Source organism: Pimephales promelas, chromosome 8 (genome assembly GCF_988280905.1).
Source record: "Pimephales promelas chromosome 8, fPimPro1.hap1.1, whole genome shotgun sequence".
NCBI classification, from domain to species: Eukaryota; Metazoa; Chordata; class Actinopteri; order Cypriniformes; family Leuciscidae; genus Pimephales; species Pimephales promelas.
In genome coordinates this window covers 36,314,637-36,331,519 of record NC_142776.1, presented here as the reverse complement: position 1 = coordinate 36,331,519, position 16,883 = coordinate 36,314,637, and the positions used below count along the sequence as shown (strand labels likewise).

At 36.1% G+C, this 16,883-nt stretch overlaps 1 protein-coding gene across 4 annotated transcripts in view; it reads right to left on the bottom strand.

Annotated features, from left to right (window-relative positions):
• Positions 1-2,052: 2,052 nt before the first annotated feature.
• pacsin1b (protein kinase C and casein kinase substrate in neurons 1b) overlaps positions 2,053-16,883 on the bottom strand; it is a 32,034-nt gene continuing 17,203 nt past the window's right edge. For all 4 annotated transcript variants that reach the window (XM_039692738.2, XM_039692736.2, XM_039692735.2 and 1 more), the window contains 9 exons: positions 13,040-13,153; positions 12,448-12,604; positions 12,072-12,307; positions 10,087-10,242; positions 8,238-8,413; positions 7,101-7,221; positions 6,885-7,015; positions 5,677-5,864; positions 2,053-3,604 (listed from right to left, as the gene is read on the bottom strand). In XM_039692738.2, coding sequence (XP_039548672.2) covers positions 3,495-3,604; positions 5,677-5,864; positions 6,885-7,015; positions 7,101-7,221; positions 8,238-8,413; positions 10,087-10,242; positions 12,072-12,307; positions 12,448-12,604; positions 13,040-13,099 — 1,335 coding nt within the window. In that variant the 5' untranslated portion in view covers positions 13,100-13,153 and the 3' untranslated portion in view covers positions 2,053-3,494. The remainder of the gene's footprint in view (positions 3,605-5,676; positions 5,865-6,884; positions 7,016-7,100; positions 7,222-8,237; positions 8,414-10,086; positions 10,243-12,071; positions 12,308-12,447; positions 12,605-13,039; positions 13,154-16,883) is intronic.

Below are 16,883 nucleotides of genomic sequence, written 5' to 3'. Positions count from 1 at the left end.
CCATATTGTATTGTAATGAAAATCTAAACATGTTATGGAAGCAAAGTACCCCAAAATTTCAAAATAGACCAGTGCATATAACGTTACAAGAATGCTTTCGCCTGTAGGCTAATGTCTTGCCTCAAACGTGGTTTCGGCTTTGCACTGTTACTTCATGATTAAATGTTGATGTTAAACCGAAGCACTAAGGTTAAAATAAAAGAGATTTAGTATATTCTTTAAAGTATGTTACAGGTTCCTCGTCAGGTCTATCATCTTCTCCTCAGCAAGCGTGTGAATGATCGTGTGAATGTGCCAGCGTGTCTCTGAGCAAACCTTCATTTCTCTGCAGTGGAAAGGCCTCGAGTTTGCGTTAATCTCTGCCTGCCACCCAACAAACATCCTTTTTTCTGGTTTCTGATTAATTACACAGCAAACCTTTCAAGTCTGTCCATGTGAACTTTCTCCACTTTCTTCAATAATCGGCCAGCTTTGCACACGCCTCCACGATCACGTCACGTCTTATACTGATGCAAATGAGGGCTTACCGACGACAGCCCGTCTGTTCTCATACCGCATCTCTCTCTCTCTCTCTCTCTCTCTCTCTCTCTCTCTCTCTCTCTCTCTCTCTCTCTCTCTCTCTCTCTCTCTCTCTCTCTCTCTGTGTGTGTGTTGAACTTGTAACTGTTAATTGACACATGCTTAAGTAAGGAAGTCCGAGTTTAGGAGCCTGAGGAGGTTTGGTTTCTATTGTGGCTCTTGTATTTTGTAAATCTCTATTGTGAAGTCTAATCTCAAAGAGTGACTGGACTCATATTTCAGCATTACGAAATATTATCCGTACTCTTACAGTAATACCAGAGCTGAAAGGCAGTTTTTTCACATTGTTGTACCTCATGCATTTTGCTTAAAGCTACACTGTGTAACTCTTTTAGTTTATTTATAGCTAAAACACTTAATTCTTTCAAAAATATATGTGCTCATTAATGTATATTTAATTCCAGGGCCTGAAATTAACACCCGACCACCTGCCAAATGCGGGTGAATTTTGCTATTGGCAGGTAACACTCTCAATCTACTAGGTACCCAATGAGAATTGAGTGATTCATTAGGATTTTTACATTTAAACGAAGACCTCCATTGCGTTGAACTTTAGCTAAAATGTGGCGGCACATTGGGGTAAAGAGGCCAGCTGAAACAAACAACCAACAAAAAGATGAGAATGAGAAAAAGTAAAGCAAAAGATATTTTAATACAAAGTGGACAGTTGGCCTTATGCACAGCTGCACGACTTCCTGAACTTAAGCCAGCTCCTTTGTTTCCTGTCTGCCATTATTGGACAAATTGATTAATTCAGGTGTGCCTGACCTCAGTTGTCACGACAACAATAATCAGACACACCTGAATTAATCAAGCTTGTCCAATAATGGCAGACAGGAAACAAAGGAGCTGGCTTAAGTTCAGGAAGTCGTGCAGCTGTGCATAAAGCCAATTGGAGGCAATGGCAAGGTTCATGAGCGGCTGATTTATGACAGCGACTATTGTTTCAGCGTTCATGCGATCAGAAATAAGATGAGCCCCTTTTCTGACTATGTTTGCATGTGCGAGTAGTTGGTGAGATGGGATGAGATAATATAACACTGACGTAGGCTACAGTACAATGACAGTTGCACAGATGTGTTGGGAGTTGGGAACCGGTGAGAAAATGTCCGGTACCCGGTAACTCTACCAGTAATAACAATATTAATTTAGTTCATAGTTAACGGTTCCTGAACGCTAAATATTTTACTTTTCTATTGAGATGTATTAAGCAAAAAATATTAAGTAATAATGTTTTTATTAGAATACTTTTATTCCCTTATTAAATTAGTCTATTCATACTTATGTTTATTAAAAGTATTATAATTTATGCTAAAAAATTGAAACGATTTGTGTTAATACAAATATTACAGCCTTTATCTATGAATTTTAGGGTGATCTATGACTGATTTACTGTAGGGCACTATAAACAGTATTATAGTAAAGGTCTTGTGCAATGCTGACCTCTAGTGGTGACCCAAAACTTTGGAATCATTTGCGTTTGTCTCAGATTTTTATTGTGAACTTGAATGGTACAGCAGTTACTACACTGACATGAAGAGTAGAACATATCAGTCCAGTCTAAACATACAGTATATACACACACACACACACACACACACACACACCTCACCTTCTCCATCCAGCTCTTAAAGACGCAATCCATAGTGAGTGAGCTCCCACACTAAAAACAAAGCTAGTGTTGAAAACATGACAAATGAAATTATTATTATTGTTGCGCTACAGTAAGGAGTTTGCCTACTGAATGAGTTATTGTTAAAAGATATTCCCATTTACATAAAGAGACAAAAAGGCAGAAGAACTAGGCCTACTTAAAAGCATTTGAACATACTTTTCAATAGCATGTGCCCAGAGATCAACGTGAACCACACAGTTCAATGGTCATGAAATCATAACTAATAAAGTCAAAAATTCTGAAAAAAAAAAATAATAATAATTAAAATAAATAAATAAAAAAATTATATTTAAAATCACAATTTACTCTAAAAATTAAAAAAAAAATGTTTACAAAAATGCACTAGATCAACTAAACTTTAAATTTCTGATTCATTCTGGATTTATTCCACATAAAGACAACTCCCATCAGCAATCCTTTAGAATCAGGATATTTAAAAAAGTTTCACTTCTTCAGTCTTTAAAGTGAAAGCTTACAATTTGTTCACAAGCTCTTTACATGTTCTTAAAATGGGGAAACCAAACTATAAAAAAGAGAAGAAAAACATGGAAATGTGTTTTGAGGCATAATTTGCTCTTAGATGAACAAAAATCCTGATGCATCTCGCATTAAAGCCCACATATATTCAAACTTCGTTAACACATATTTCTAGTGCACAATTTATCCAGAAAAATGTTTTTAAATGCTCCACCTCTACATCAACTCTCCTGGATGAACGATGTCACCATCCCTTTAAATTTTAAACCCCTCCCCTCCAACCACATGGACCCATTCTAATAAGTAACGCCCACTTTTCACATCAAATTAGCATAAAATCAAGTCCCGCCCTAAATATGTTCTCAATGAATATCCAGTTTAACACATAAACATGTCAGATTACGTTAGTGAAATTCATGTTCACTAAGTACATTCCACTTCAAAATAAAAGTCTAGTATACACATTGCATAGCTGATTCTTGCTATGCTAGGCTTCATGGATGTCAGTATGTTAATATTGTTACAGGAGACCATACGCAAACACATGTCAGCAACACACTCATAGACGCACAGAATCATTCTCTGCTCTCGCTAGGATTTGATATGTGTTTTGAATGCTGTAGGTTTTTTCGCTGCGGTATTAAGAAAATGCTGCGTAAAGCTTTTCAGCAAGTCGATCAGGCAAGGAAATGGTTTCTCCGGAGTCTCGCGTTCGAGCAGTGTGGGGTAAAGTCTTTAAGGCCTTCTTCACCACACAAGGCAACTAAATGGGCTCGACGTAGTTAGCCGGGTACAAGCCTAGCTGACCGCCGTCCAGCCGGCCTTTGCACCAGCCCTGCTCGTCCTCATCCTCTAGTTTGATCAGCTCGTCTCCTGGGGAAACATGTCGATGTACAGTTACGAGCTGATAACATGCAAACATATGCACTATTAAGGATGCAAATGTTCTAGTAGCTATCTGTTTCTTTTCACATAATACATTTTAAACTCAATAGTTAATGTCCATTTGGCAAGCAAACAGTGAAATAGCCATTATAAAAACAGCAGAACTCGCTATTAGAATATCAGAAATAAACATTGCTAAAACATTTTCTATTGTTAGAACGTGTAAACAACATTTTATTCACAGTAAGAAAACCGTTTCAGATTCTCAAAACCAAAATGGAAAGCAGGGCTCGACATTTCCTAGAAAGTGATTTTTTTTATTTTTTTTTGGAAGGACGAGCGAAAGAGAATTTTCCTTGCTAAATAGCCCGATGAAAACAAAACGTAAAAAATAACCTGGGAATTACAGGAACTTCAGACACCAAAACTTTCAGACTAGAATTCTGATTTTATTACGTTCAATGTAAACAGTGATTAATAATGATAAGGTCATCGATGCACACAAGGCTTAATGTCGAGCCCTGGAATGTTTGGAAAACGTTTATAAAACATAATTGAAGGCTACAGCATATCCAGAGCCATAACCACCATATGATATACACTACTGTTCAAAACCTTTTTTTCTGAAAAAGGAAATCAACACTTTTATTCAGTGAGTATGCCTTAAACTGATCAAAAGTGTCCGTAAAAACATTTATAATGTTCCAAAAGGTTTCTACTTCAAATAAATGCTGTTCTTTTGAACTTTCCATTCATCAAATAATCCTGAAAATAACACATCATACTGTAGTTTCCACTAAAATATGAAGCAGCTCAACTGTTTAACTGATAATAATAATAATAATGGTAACACTTTACAATAAGGTTCATTAGTTAACTACATTAGTTAACATTAAAGGGTTAGTTCACCCAAAAATGAAAATTCTGTCAGTATTTACTCACCCTCATGTTGTTCCAACCCCGTAAGACCTTCGTTCATCTTCGGAACACAAATTAAGATATTTAGGATATTAAAATCGCTCCTGCATACAGTCCATAGGCTTCTTGAGGGACTGGCTCTTGCTGTCCCCGAAAAGTAATTGAAGACATCGTTAAAATAGTCCAAGTGACTACAGGGGCTCAATCTTAAGTTTATCAAACGACGAGAACACTTTTGTGCGCAAAAAAAACAACAAAAACAACGACTTTATTTCAACTATTCACTTCCTTCTCCATAAGCCTGTAGTCCGTTAACGTAGTGTGATTGCGTAGAGCTACGTCACACGTAGGCTCACTATTGGCCGACGCTGGTCATGTGTGTGTGATGCGTGTGACGTACAATAACAGAAGCTTACGCTATTATACTAGTAACCTGACTCGCGCAGAGGGAGAAATAAACGAATAGTTGAAATAAAGTCGTTATTTTTGTTGTTTTTTTTGCGCACAAAAGTGTTCTCGTCGTTTGATAAACTTAAGATTGAGCCCCTGTAGTCACTTGGACTATTTTAACGATGTCTTTAATGACTTTTCGGGGACGGCAAGAGCCAGTCCCTCAAGAAGCCTATGGACTGTATGCAGGAGCGATCTTAATATCTTAAATATCTTAATTTGTGTTCCGAAGATGAACGAAGGTCTTACGGGGTTGGAACAACATGAGGGTGAGTAAATACTGACAGAATTTTCATTTTTGGGTGAACTAACCCTTTAACTAAGAATGAACAATACTTCTATAGCATTTGTTAATCTTTGTTAATGTTAATTTCAACATTTACTAATACTTTATTAAAATCTTGTTAACATTAGTTAATGGACTGTGAACTAACATGAACAAACAATGAACAGCTGGATTTGTATTAACTAACGTTAACAAAGATTAACAAAAACAGTAACAAATGTATTGCTCATGGTTAGTTCATGTTAGTTAATAATGTTTAATAAATGAACTTTATTGTAAAGTGTTACCATAATAATCATTTAGAATGATTTCTAAAGGATCATATGACATTCAAAATCTTCAAATCTGTATTTTTGATCAGCAGCCTTGAGAAAGAAGAGACTTCTATCAAAAACATGACTCTCACCAGCTTTAAATGTGAGCTCATCTTGTTCTTGGCCGTCATAGTCATACAGCGCTCTCACTCGCACTCCTTTCCTCTCCTCGTCGAATGGATTTCCGTTTGTTTCACTGGCTGGTTGGGCGGCAGGCGGCTGCTCGTCATCAGACCACTCGGCAGAAGAACACCGCTGGTTCCTCTCGTAACTGCTCACGCTGAACACCACCACCAGACGGAAGAAGCGCAGGTTAGGTTAGCGTTAGCAACAATGGAGAACATTAACAAACAGCACAGTGCAGGCAAGGGAAGAGGAGCAGAGGAGAGATCTAAGTTACAGCAGATGTACTTTTACTTACAAAAACAAAGGCAATCCAGAAGGAAACACTCAACGTAACAGCTTCACTAATGCAAAGACAATACAGGACAAAGAGAAGAACCAAACTGAGGGCTTAAATACTTGGCTAAATGAGGAACCAAACAAGACTCGGGTGAACATAATCAACTGACCGTTAAGTAACCTTAGAAAACAACTAGGAACGGGAACTAAACACAGGAAAATAACCGAAAAAATAACCAAGACTTTTTCCGAGTCATTTGGTTCATTCAACGAATGAAACGAACGAACTGACTCAGAAAAAAAATTCGTTCATTTTGATGAACGATTTCGAACAGGAGAGTCACACACGTGCGACTTAAACTTTGTCGATCGTTTCGTTTGATAAGACGCTTATTCATCGTCTGGAAGCGTTTAAAGCCCTTTGAACAGTTTGCAGTTTGTACTGAAACTGTCTTTTGGACCTTGAACCGTTTGGTTCCCATTAAAGTCCATTACATGGAGAAAAATGCAGGAATGTTTTCATAAAAAACCTCAATTTCTTTTTGACGGAAGAAAGAAAGACAGGGGTGAGTAAATTATCAGCAAAAGTTTTTTTTTAAAGTGAACTACTCCTTTAATAACAATCTGAGAGTTATTCTTACATTTACTTTCTTAAAAAACTCATGATTTTACAGCAAAAACATCACAATCTGAGGTGTTGTTTTTATGATTGCACTAAAACTTACTTTTTTTACTTGCTATAAATGTATAAACTATCAATCAGATGATGTAGTGAGCATGTAGTTGATTGTGTGCAACAGGTTTCTTCAAAGTTGATGATTTAGAGGTGTTAGAAATGTGTGTATCAAATATGATACAGAAGGCTCTATAGGGTTAAATAACACAAAAACCTGTGTACCTGCCCCGGTCTCCAGTCTGCGGTGTGCCCGGATCTACACCATGCGTGACCTGAGTCAACGTGATTCCATCATGGTTCCTCTTCACCTTCTCTTTCTTATTAATAGAGTGGTTCAGTTCTGGGTTGAACTCCTGATTTAGAGACAAGAGGAATTATATGAGAAATACTTACACAAGATACAGACACATTCTCACTGATCCCACATATGGACTTTACCTCAAACTGTGGCCAGTTCATGTGCATGCCTGGCCCGTGGAGGTTGTTGAACCACTTCAGGTCTTCTTGTGGGCTGGCTGAGGTGATGCTACGCTCCAGGTCCCGGTAGACTGTGGCATAGCTGTAGAATACGAATTATAGAGTTTTTTTAACCCTTGTGCTGCATTAGATTTTTAACACCGTTGAGTGCATTAAGGACCAAAAATGGCCACATATTAAACATTGCCTAAAATATTATATATTATTATTATTTTCCACTTTTACCAAGTTAAATCTTTTAACCAGCATCAGTCCTCATCATAACTACCAAAAATGTATTAAATTTCAGGATTTTAACCCTTTAATTACATGTTTTGTTTGCGAAACCATCGATTTGTATAAGAGGAAAAAACACAAAAATTCAATTATTTTCAATAAACTAAATGCAAAGAGAAAACTTTAGATTTGGATTATCACAGTCCCACTTTGCAAAAAATCCCACTTAGCGCGTTAGAGACCAAAAATGGCCACCTATTAAACATTGCCTATTGCCTAAAATAAGGTGCATTTCCACCCATAGGGAATAAATATGTAGTGACGTCATCTGGTGGAATACACTATATAATGCAAATATAATGCTTTTGCTTCAAAATGAAAGGATGTTTGTGCAAAAATCATGTTTCATGTATTATTGACAGCCTCAGATTTAAACAACGTTTTAATGGGTTTCAATGAGTGTTACTATTTGATCTACACAGTGTGTGTTATACATATTTTGCAAAATGGGATCACATTTTTTACATGTATCCAAAAAGTCACAATTTTGCCAAATTTCATACCATTTGCATTAAAACAGCCAAAATGGTCAAAGAAATTAAACTGCAAAAGACCAAAAATGTCCCTAATGCAGCATAAGGGTTAAGAGATGATTGAAATTCTTCTTTCACATGTGCTAATGGATTTCCTATTCAATTTAATGCTAAATAAAATATTAATTTCTTTAAAAACATATATATTACTGACACCAAACTTTTGAATAATAGTGCACATCTGCTAAAAGTTTAGTTTGTCAATAGGACACTAGCATATAGTTAATAAAAACAAGTAGACTTCAGACCACCAGGCTTAGGAGACCCGATTCTGTGATTTCAAGCTGACCTTTGGTTCTCAGTGAGGTTAAGATGGCGTTTGATATCCAGAAGCACCTCGCGGAGGAAGTTCAGCCTCTTCTCCTCGAACTGCTGGCTTGACTCGAACACGACCTCCATGTTCTCCATGTACTGCGGCGTGCACTTGCTGAGCTCATCAAGGGTCTTCTCGTATTTCTCTTTGGCCTGAAATACAAAACAAACGACATCTTAAATCTTCTGACTTGAATATGAGATGTCCCATTTATGCAAATATGAAGAGGTGAGCCAATAATAACAAAGGGTATTTGCATAAAGTTCTAAAATGAAAGCCTATTAAATTCTAACCCTGTTTAAGTGTCAGAGAGTGTTAAACTAAATAATGACTTTGCTACACAAAACCTTGGCATTATAAGTAGACTGTAAAAACAACAGTAACAAAAATGACATATTTTAAATAACAAATAAAACTATTTTTAGGACCAGTAAAATATTTATTGTGATGCTCACATTTTCACTCTGGCTTTTTTTTTCCTATTCACCCTGGCTTTTAACACCCTGTAATCTGTCTTCCTGTTTTTTCTGTTTTTCTTTTTATTATTATTATTACTATTATTATTATTTATTTAGTGCTTTCTTGTCTCATTTGGTTTTAAGTTTGTATTGCAGTTTTATATCTGTGTTTCTTTTATTCCTTGTAAAGCACTTTGGTCAACCTCGGTTGTGTTTTAAATGTTCTCTATAAATAAATGATTGATTGATTGATTGATTGATTGATTGATTGATTGATTGATTGATTGATTGATTGATTTCCCCCCAAATTCTCATTATCATAATACACACACACACACACAAAAAATAATGATAATAAATTGTATATTACTATGCTGTATTAAAATAACATTATTATTATAATTTAAGAATCATCATAGTAATGAGAATAAGAAAAATACCATACCATACCATACTATTTTATTTATATAGCACATTTTAAAAAACAAAAGTTTACAAAGTGCTGAACAAGAAAAAAAAAACACACACACATATAAAACACAGAAAACACATCAAACAACAAGACTACACAACTCTCATACTGGGTTAAAAGCCAGGGCATACAAATGGGTCTTAAGACGGGATTTAAAACATTCAAGGGTTGGGGACAATCTGACCTGTAAAGGTAGCTCATCCCACAGTAAAATAAGCTCAAATTAGCTCAAAAGTTAAATGTCCAGACACATTTATGTAATTGTTCATTACTGATCAAAGTAATGACAAAATGCAAACATCTTAATGACAGGTTTGATTGCTTTATGCAAAATATCTATATATTTTTCTTTTAGGGGTGAAATGTGGGTTAATGATATTAATTTAATAATATCATTATTTGGGATGGTTTTATAGCTAACTACAGCTGTCACTCAAATGTCCAGCTTGTCCATTGTTCTATTGTGGCAGAGCTGGTTCCACTGGGACTCTGGGTTAAGTGCTTATAATGGATGCTAAGGCTAATGAATTGGCTGTACGGTGCGCTAGGGGGCCATTTATTGAACACCCCCATTAAATGGTCCAAAGGTAGAGTAGTAAAATGAAAGTAAGCTCTGGGGAGTCGAACCTGCCGGTGTAATGAATAGAGGATGAAATTGCTTCTGTTTTCTGTCTGTTGGATCTATTGTGGTGAGTTTTGAATATCAACAAGAATACCAAAAGCGACCAGACCACAGATATATTGCATTCTAGATCAACATTTTTTGAATACTGTTAAAATACAAAAACATTGAGAATAATTTATGCCACACACAATTTAAAGGACTGTTATAGTTGTTCCATCACTTTTAGTTTGTTTATGAAATATGCATGTGGTACATAATACTCAGGCTGACCTTCTGAACGTCGTTTTTGCACTTGTCCACCTTCTCTTGGAGTTTCTTTTGCTGATCTGATGTGACTGAAGCCTCTCCTTTGCAATTGGCCTCCCTTGTAGATGCAATTTTTTCTTCCTTGCAGGCCATATGGTATGTTTTCTTTGCTGTTTCCAACTGCAAATAAAAGATAAGATGAACATGGAAAGCATTGTGAGTGAATTATTCAATGATTTGTTTGTAGTTTCAAATGAAGATATTTCTTCAGCCAAGTTATAACATGCACTAAGTCATTTCTTGTTTATGGCTATATTAGAAATATAATAGTAGATTACTGCTTGCTGCATACTATTGGTTTTTTTTATATTTTTGAATATTTTTGGAATATTTTTGAAACAGAACACATTATGCTTGCACATTATACATTTCTGTCACATGACCTCATTTAATTCACCAAATATAATCTCAGGAAATAAATCTAATATTTTTTGATTGTCATTCCGTTTCAATTGTTTCAAGTCAAGCACATTGAATTCTGGGATTTAGTATTCCACACAGTGCTCTGTTGTATACTGCACATTCAAAGAAAATACTCAGGTTTTCCATGCATACAGGAAATATGCATACTGTGCAAAGCACACACACCATTTACTGCATAAATAGTATATTAATTCAAACAGACCAGGTTTGGCTGCCTCTAAATCACCAGCATTTATGGCATTTCACTTCAAGGTGATTGGTGTGCAACATAATAAGCTGGTATTCACTAGTCTAGCAATCAATTTTTGGAAGTCGTTTGCATTTATTAATTGACTTTTGGCTAAGCCACGCCCTCAAACGGCATGAGCCAATCACAATGCACAGCTAAATCAATACACTCGGACATTCTCTGCTTCCACGTCCATCGAAATGCATTGCAGTTAGTCAGTTTTCATTTGTATTTTCTTGTCATTTTAAGTTTAAAATGGTCAAACAGTGTGCATGGGGTCCATGCAACTCCGACACTAGGGTCCCGAGAGGCTGGGCGACGGTGTGTGTATTTTTCACCCTTTCCCAAACCACATCTCAAGTAAGATGGTGTCTGCTCTGGATTAAGTTAACCAACTAAATGTGGATAAATTAAACAAGGATGTCTACATCTGTTCTAAGTTAAGTCAACAGCGTATTTGAACGTTATCTTTAAAATCGCTAATGTTAGCCTAACATTAGAAAACATTAACGTTAGCTTCTAGCTGCGTTGTACATCATGTCACTTAGCTTCATTAACGTATCTGTAAATAAACAAGATAAATGTTAACAATGTTGGGCTGAATGATTGATGTAAATACCGTAGCACCAAACGATGATGGCAACGATATGCGGTTTATCACGTTTACATAGTGAACTGTACATTTTTGCTTGGAGCCGAAGCTTTTCATCGACCTTCTCAACAACCAAATAATTAATAATATAACCCTCCAATGCATAGTTAAGGCCCTTTAGGTGACATTGAGGTGATATTTAATCTTTCTGTCTCCAAAAATCACCAATTGCCTCCTGTGAACGTTGCCATAGCGCCTGTCCCCGAATGTTGACTGTGTAATGATTCCTGTCTTGTGTGAACTTTTGCTATTTCCTGTTCCGTGCCATGTTTTGTAGTCCTTTGTAGTTTTTCTTGTTGATGAGTTCCCCCAGGTGTTTCTGATTAACCACGCCCCCTTGTTACCTTGTTTAGCTTGCTTGTCTGTGTATTTAAACCTCTGTGCTTCAGTTGTTGGGTGTCGGTCGTTGTTTGATGTTATGCTGTTTCTAGTTCCCTGTTCTGAGTTTACCCTGGTTTATTTATTTATTTATTTATTTATTTGTTTGATTATTAAAGTGCTTGCGATTGGATTCCACCTCTGCTTCCTTCTTGCCGTATAATAACAGAAAAAGTTCACACAAGACAAGGGAAACAGACAGGAAACATTACAGACTGGCGTGAGTCAATTGGAAATGTGTCACAAAAAAAAACAAAAAACACTCACCTCTTTGAGTTTTTTGGCCCAAGGTTTCTGGGCTTTTCTGAAGCCCTCGTCCGCTTCTTTGGTTTCTTTAAATCCGCCCATCATTTGTTTGTGGTAGGCATCTTTCTGCCAGTTCTTCACCTTCTCCAAGTCCTCGTTCAGCAGGTTATTTTTCACCTCCTGGTGCAACTCGCTCACCTTTTCTGCTTCTGTCATCACAGCTAACCAGGCTCTCTCCAGAGTGCCGTACTGCGGCCCTGCGAACAGCGCATTAAAACCAAATGAGTTGAAAGAGATGCTTATTTAGACACAACATTTGCTTTCAAGGTTGCCACTCAAGGATTTCTGAAGTGAGCAAACATGGTTCTCCATGGCCACGTCATAAATCATTCAGCACCTCTCTCCACGAGCTGCCTCCACCTCTTAGACCAGTCGGTGAGCTGCTGGGCATAGGCCTTCTCGATCTTGGCACGCTCCTGTATGCAATTCATCATGTCATTGCAGAGCCGATGGCCATCCTCGATTCGCTTGACTGTACGCTTGTAGTTCCCCACCTGAGAAACACAGAACCCTTTCAAATAGCTAAAGTCATGGACAGGACACTACTAAAGCATTAGAGCTGAAATATCTGTATTCAGTAGAAAACAGTGACCACTCAAGTGTATTTATCCTAAATCGAATTAATTAAACCAATCAATTTTACATTTGGAACAAAATTAATGCGATCCTCCTACAGTCCGCGTATATGTATGATCAATAAATCAATAATGACACACTTTTACTTCTAATACTATGTTAGCACCATGCTAATCAATATAATGTTTGGTACACACTTCCACAGCATTAAAAGTCGATAGAATAACACGTGACAGTCGCTAACAGCTTGTTAGGCAGCTAATCATGTGGTTTCCTGCACGAATAAGACATTTAACCAACATGTGTGAGTAGGACTAATAATATTCCAGAATTAGTAAGTTTTTGAGCCTGACCTCCCAGAAACTCTCTGATGTCTCGTCGGACATGGCGGACTCATCGTAGGCACCCGACATGCTGTGAGATTTGGCAGAGCAGGATTGAAGCTAACGAATGAAATTCACCATGTACTGCAGAAAAAAAGACAAACGTTATGAGAACATAATAAAGAACATTTTCATTAACAATAAAAGGAAAACTCCAACTGTATGGTATAAAAAACTGAAGAACGTTTTGCTAACATTATTTCTGAATGTTGTAAAAAAAAAAAAAAAAAAGGTATTTAAAAAAAGTTATTGTGCTAACATTTTGGGAACATTATTAAAGAAAAACCAGACAACTTTAAACGAATATTATATTAATGTTGCAGGAAACGTTTGCTGATAACTTTGAGAGAACCTTGCCCAGAACGTTAGCATACGTTCTGAGAATGTTCCTTGCAAGCTGGGAAAGAACAACAAAGCAATTTTACCAACAAAACCTACCTAATAAGACCTCTTACAGGACAATAATATGGTGTAAAATTTATTTAAAGCATTCAAAATGTCAAGTAGGACCATGCATTTAGTAGTGTAAGTAGCCTTAAAAGCATGGAAACAATAGAAATTTAAGTCTTGTAGTCTCCTGTTTTGTGCTAGTTATGAAGTTTGTCCTCTGAGTAGGGATGGGCAACGATTAATCGCGATTAATCGCATCCAAAATAAAAGTTTGTGTTTACATAATATATTTGTGTCTAGTGTGTATAATTAATTTTTATATATAAATAATACACACACATGCATGTATATATTTAAGAAAAATGTGTTATTAATATATCAAATTATATTTATATATAATATTAGTTGTGAATAAATATATATATATAAAATATATACATGCACATATTTCTTAAATATATACATGCATGTGTGGGTATTTATATAAACAAATTAATTATACACACTACACAAACATATATTATGTAAACACAAACTTTTATTTTGGATGCGATTAATCGCGATTAATCATTGCCCATCCCTACCTCTGAGTATTACAATCTAATTGACAATCTTGCAGTGAGGTCTATAATGACCTGGTGTCAACCCGAGAAGCCTTTTCAGAATTAAACTTTTCAGTCATTGACAAATAGAAAACATATAGGGCCCAAAACAGAGCCCTGGGGGACTCTTAGCAATCGTGTGGAAACTAGATCTGTTGTTCTGGACATGCAGACTCTGAGATGGATCTGCAAGGTTATTTTAAACCAATCTAGTTCACTTCACAAATCCAATTTTGCTGTGAGTGGCGGTTCATAATAAAGAACAGCATTTCAACTGAATCAAAACAGAGACGCCATCTGACAAAGCCAGTTGTTGCAGTTTCCTATACAACAAAGGGAATGTTTGTAATTGTCATGACTTAAGTTATGTTGTTTTGTGCTCATCTAAACTCAGACGATACCTTTTTGCCAGAGCAAAACATTCAGTAACTTATTAATGTGACAAATGACTCAACATAGAGATCAATGTGATCTTGTAGGCTAAGAATGTAACTGTTTGCACAATTCTGACATGGCATCCAATCTTTAAAACACGGAAAGACACTGCTTAAGTTTAGTCCCAGACTAAAATGCATTTTTTAGCTGTTTTAACTGAAAGCAACTTCTTAAAATATGTCTGTGCTATTGTTTTGTCTCAAGAAGCGCACAAGTACTGTTTTTTTTTCTCTAAGGCACGTTTATAAAAGCTACCCCAAGTCCTGTCTGTGAAACCAGCTATGAATTTATATTCTCACTTATATTAAAAGAAATGTCACTAAAAAGACCAAACTTTGAAAGGCCAGACTTACACAAATGATTCAGTATGATTAAATTACACTGCCACTTCAAATCTATGATCCATCTGATGTATTACGCTCAAAAACAAACAGCCCTGACTGTATCATGATAATCAGTGATCTCATCACGGTGATGAACATCAATCAGAGTGAAAACACTGAAGGAAATAACGGTATATATAAAGATAATTGTATAATTGTTGAGATAAATCCATTGTCACAACATCACACAAACAAGTCCTGCATGCACAATCACATCTGATGACTGAATCTCTTTATAACCTTGGAATGAAATTTATGAATGTCATACTACGGATTGCTGCGCTAACAAAAACGACATTGACAAATGACTCATGTGACTTCTGAGTGTTTGCAATGATAATAAAATTATGGGCGAACCATGATGACATCATGCCATTATTCAGACTTGACAAGACGGGCTCCACTTATTTAAAGGACACCGAGAGGGGGGATGAATAATATTTGGGTCAGTTGAAAACAATAAATGTGAACACAGTTCAGAGGGACAACAACAATGAAGGCTGGCACAAGAAGTGCACCAAAATTTACAACAAATGAAATCTTTGTAAGGGTTATATTTAGGTCTGTTAGTTCATTGAGTTTAGGTTTTGTACTGTTCCTGTTCTCTGCCATTTGTATCTTGACCTAGTTTCCTAGTGTGTGCCTATAGTAACTAGTAAGTTCACCTGTTGTTCACTTAGTGTCCTCGTTTCCTCGAGTCACTGTTATTGTGCTTGTGTAATTTTGCCTATTCCGGTAATCTCCTGAGTATTTCCGAGTTGGATTTAAAATCTAAAGACTGTTTTCAATTGAATCCTCATCTTTGTGCAATCATTAAAACCCGATGTGATAATCTTATAAGAACCCTATAAGATTTCAACATTAAATCTTAAACCTGTAAAGCATACTGGATCATACTTTATATGCCATTTTTGAAGGTCTCTAATACGATCAACATACTCAAAACTCCTGTTGCACAAAATCTACTACATGCCTTCTGTTGTATGCAATGCTTGAGTTGATGGTTCATACTTTTTAGGCCTTTTAGTATAATTTATTTGTAATATTTGAAGATGAGTATTTACTGGACTGAAACAACTTAGGGTTACTTGATTATCCACACTTCTTTTTTTTTATTTAATGTTAAAATATATTAAATATGATACAACCAGCTTATTTTAGTTTCTTTATTTATTTATGCATTATTTGTTTTGCCCGCCATGAATTGATCATAAAACTAAGCATTTAAATATCATCTTAATGTTGTTGGGAGATATAGAGTGACTGCAGATATTTATATTAATTTATGTAAGTAGCCTGCTTAGTGTATAAGATCTGATTTACAATACAAGATTTTGGACCATATAAATATCAGCAACTGCACCACATTTTATATTTGATCAGTTTGGGCCTCTGAATAAAACTAAAATGTTTTTCCTCCTCTAGTATGAGCTTCATATTCTCATTATATCAGGGTTATTGCAAGGTTCAACAAATTACAGTACAAGACAAGTTGCTCAAAAGCAATTGGGCAAAATGGTCTCAATGTGTGCGACATGTTAATCCATTTAAATTGACGGGGCGTCAGCGGGTGGCATTTTAATCATTGCACATGACTCTCTCTGTCACATTAGACAAAAGAACTGTGAAAGTGGTTAGGCTTCCTAACTATTGATTGACTTCGGTCATAGCCACACTCAAAACATTGCATCCCTAATGCATAAAACATGCCCCTGCATGCATGCTATTTTAGATCATACATTTTAACCACTTTCTATATTTAGTTTATTTTTATAACTGATAGTCCTTGACCTTAAACAGTCTTTATCTCATTTCAACTTATATGATACAGTATTGAATAACACAACATTAGTCAAATACAAGCTACACACCAAAAGAACAAAGGTCAGTGCATGCACTAAAATACTACAAAAACACGAAAAGACAGAGACTCCAACCGTTTGCATATGAGCATGTGCGTGTTAAAGTAAATCTGATAAACTGAACTAATCATGAACTGATTAT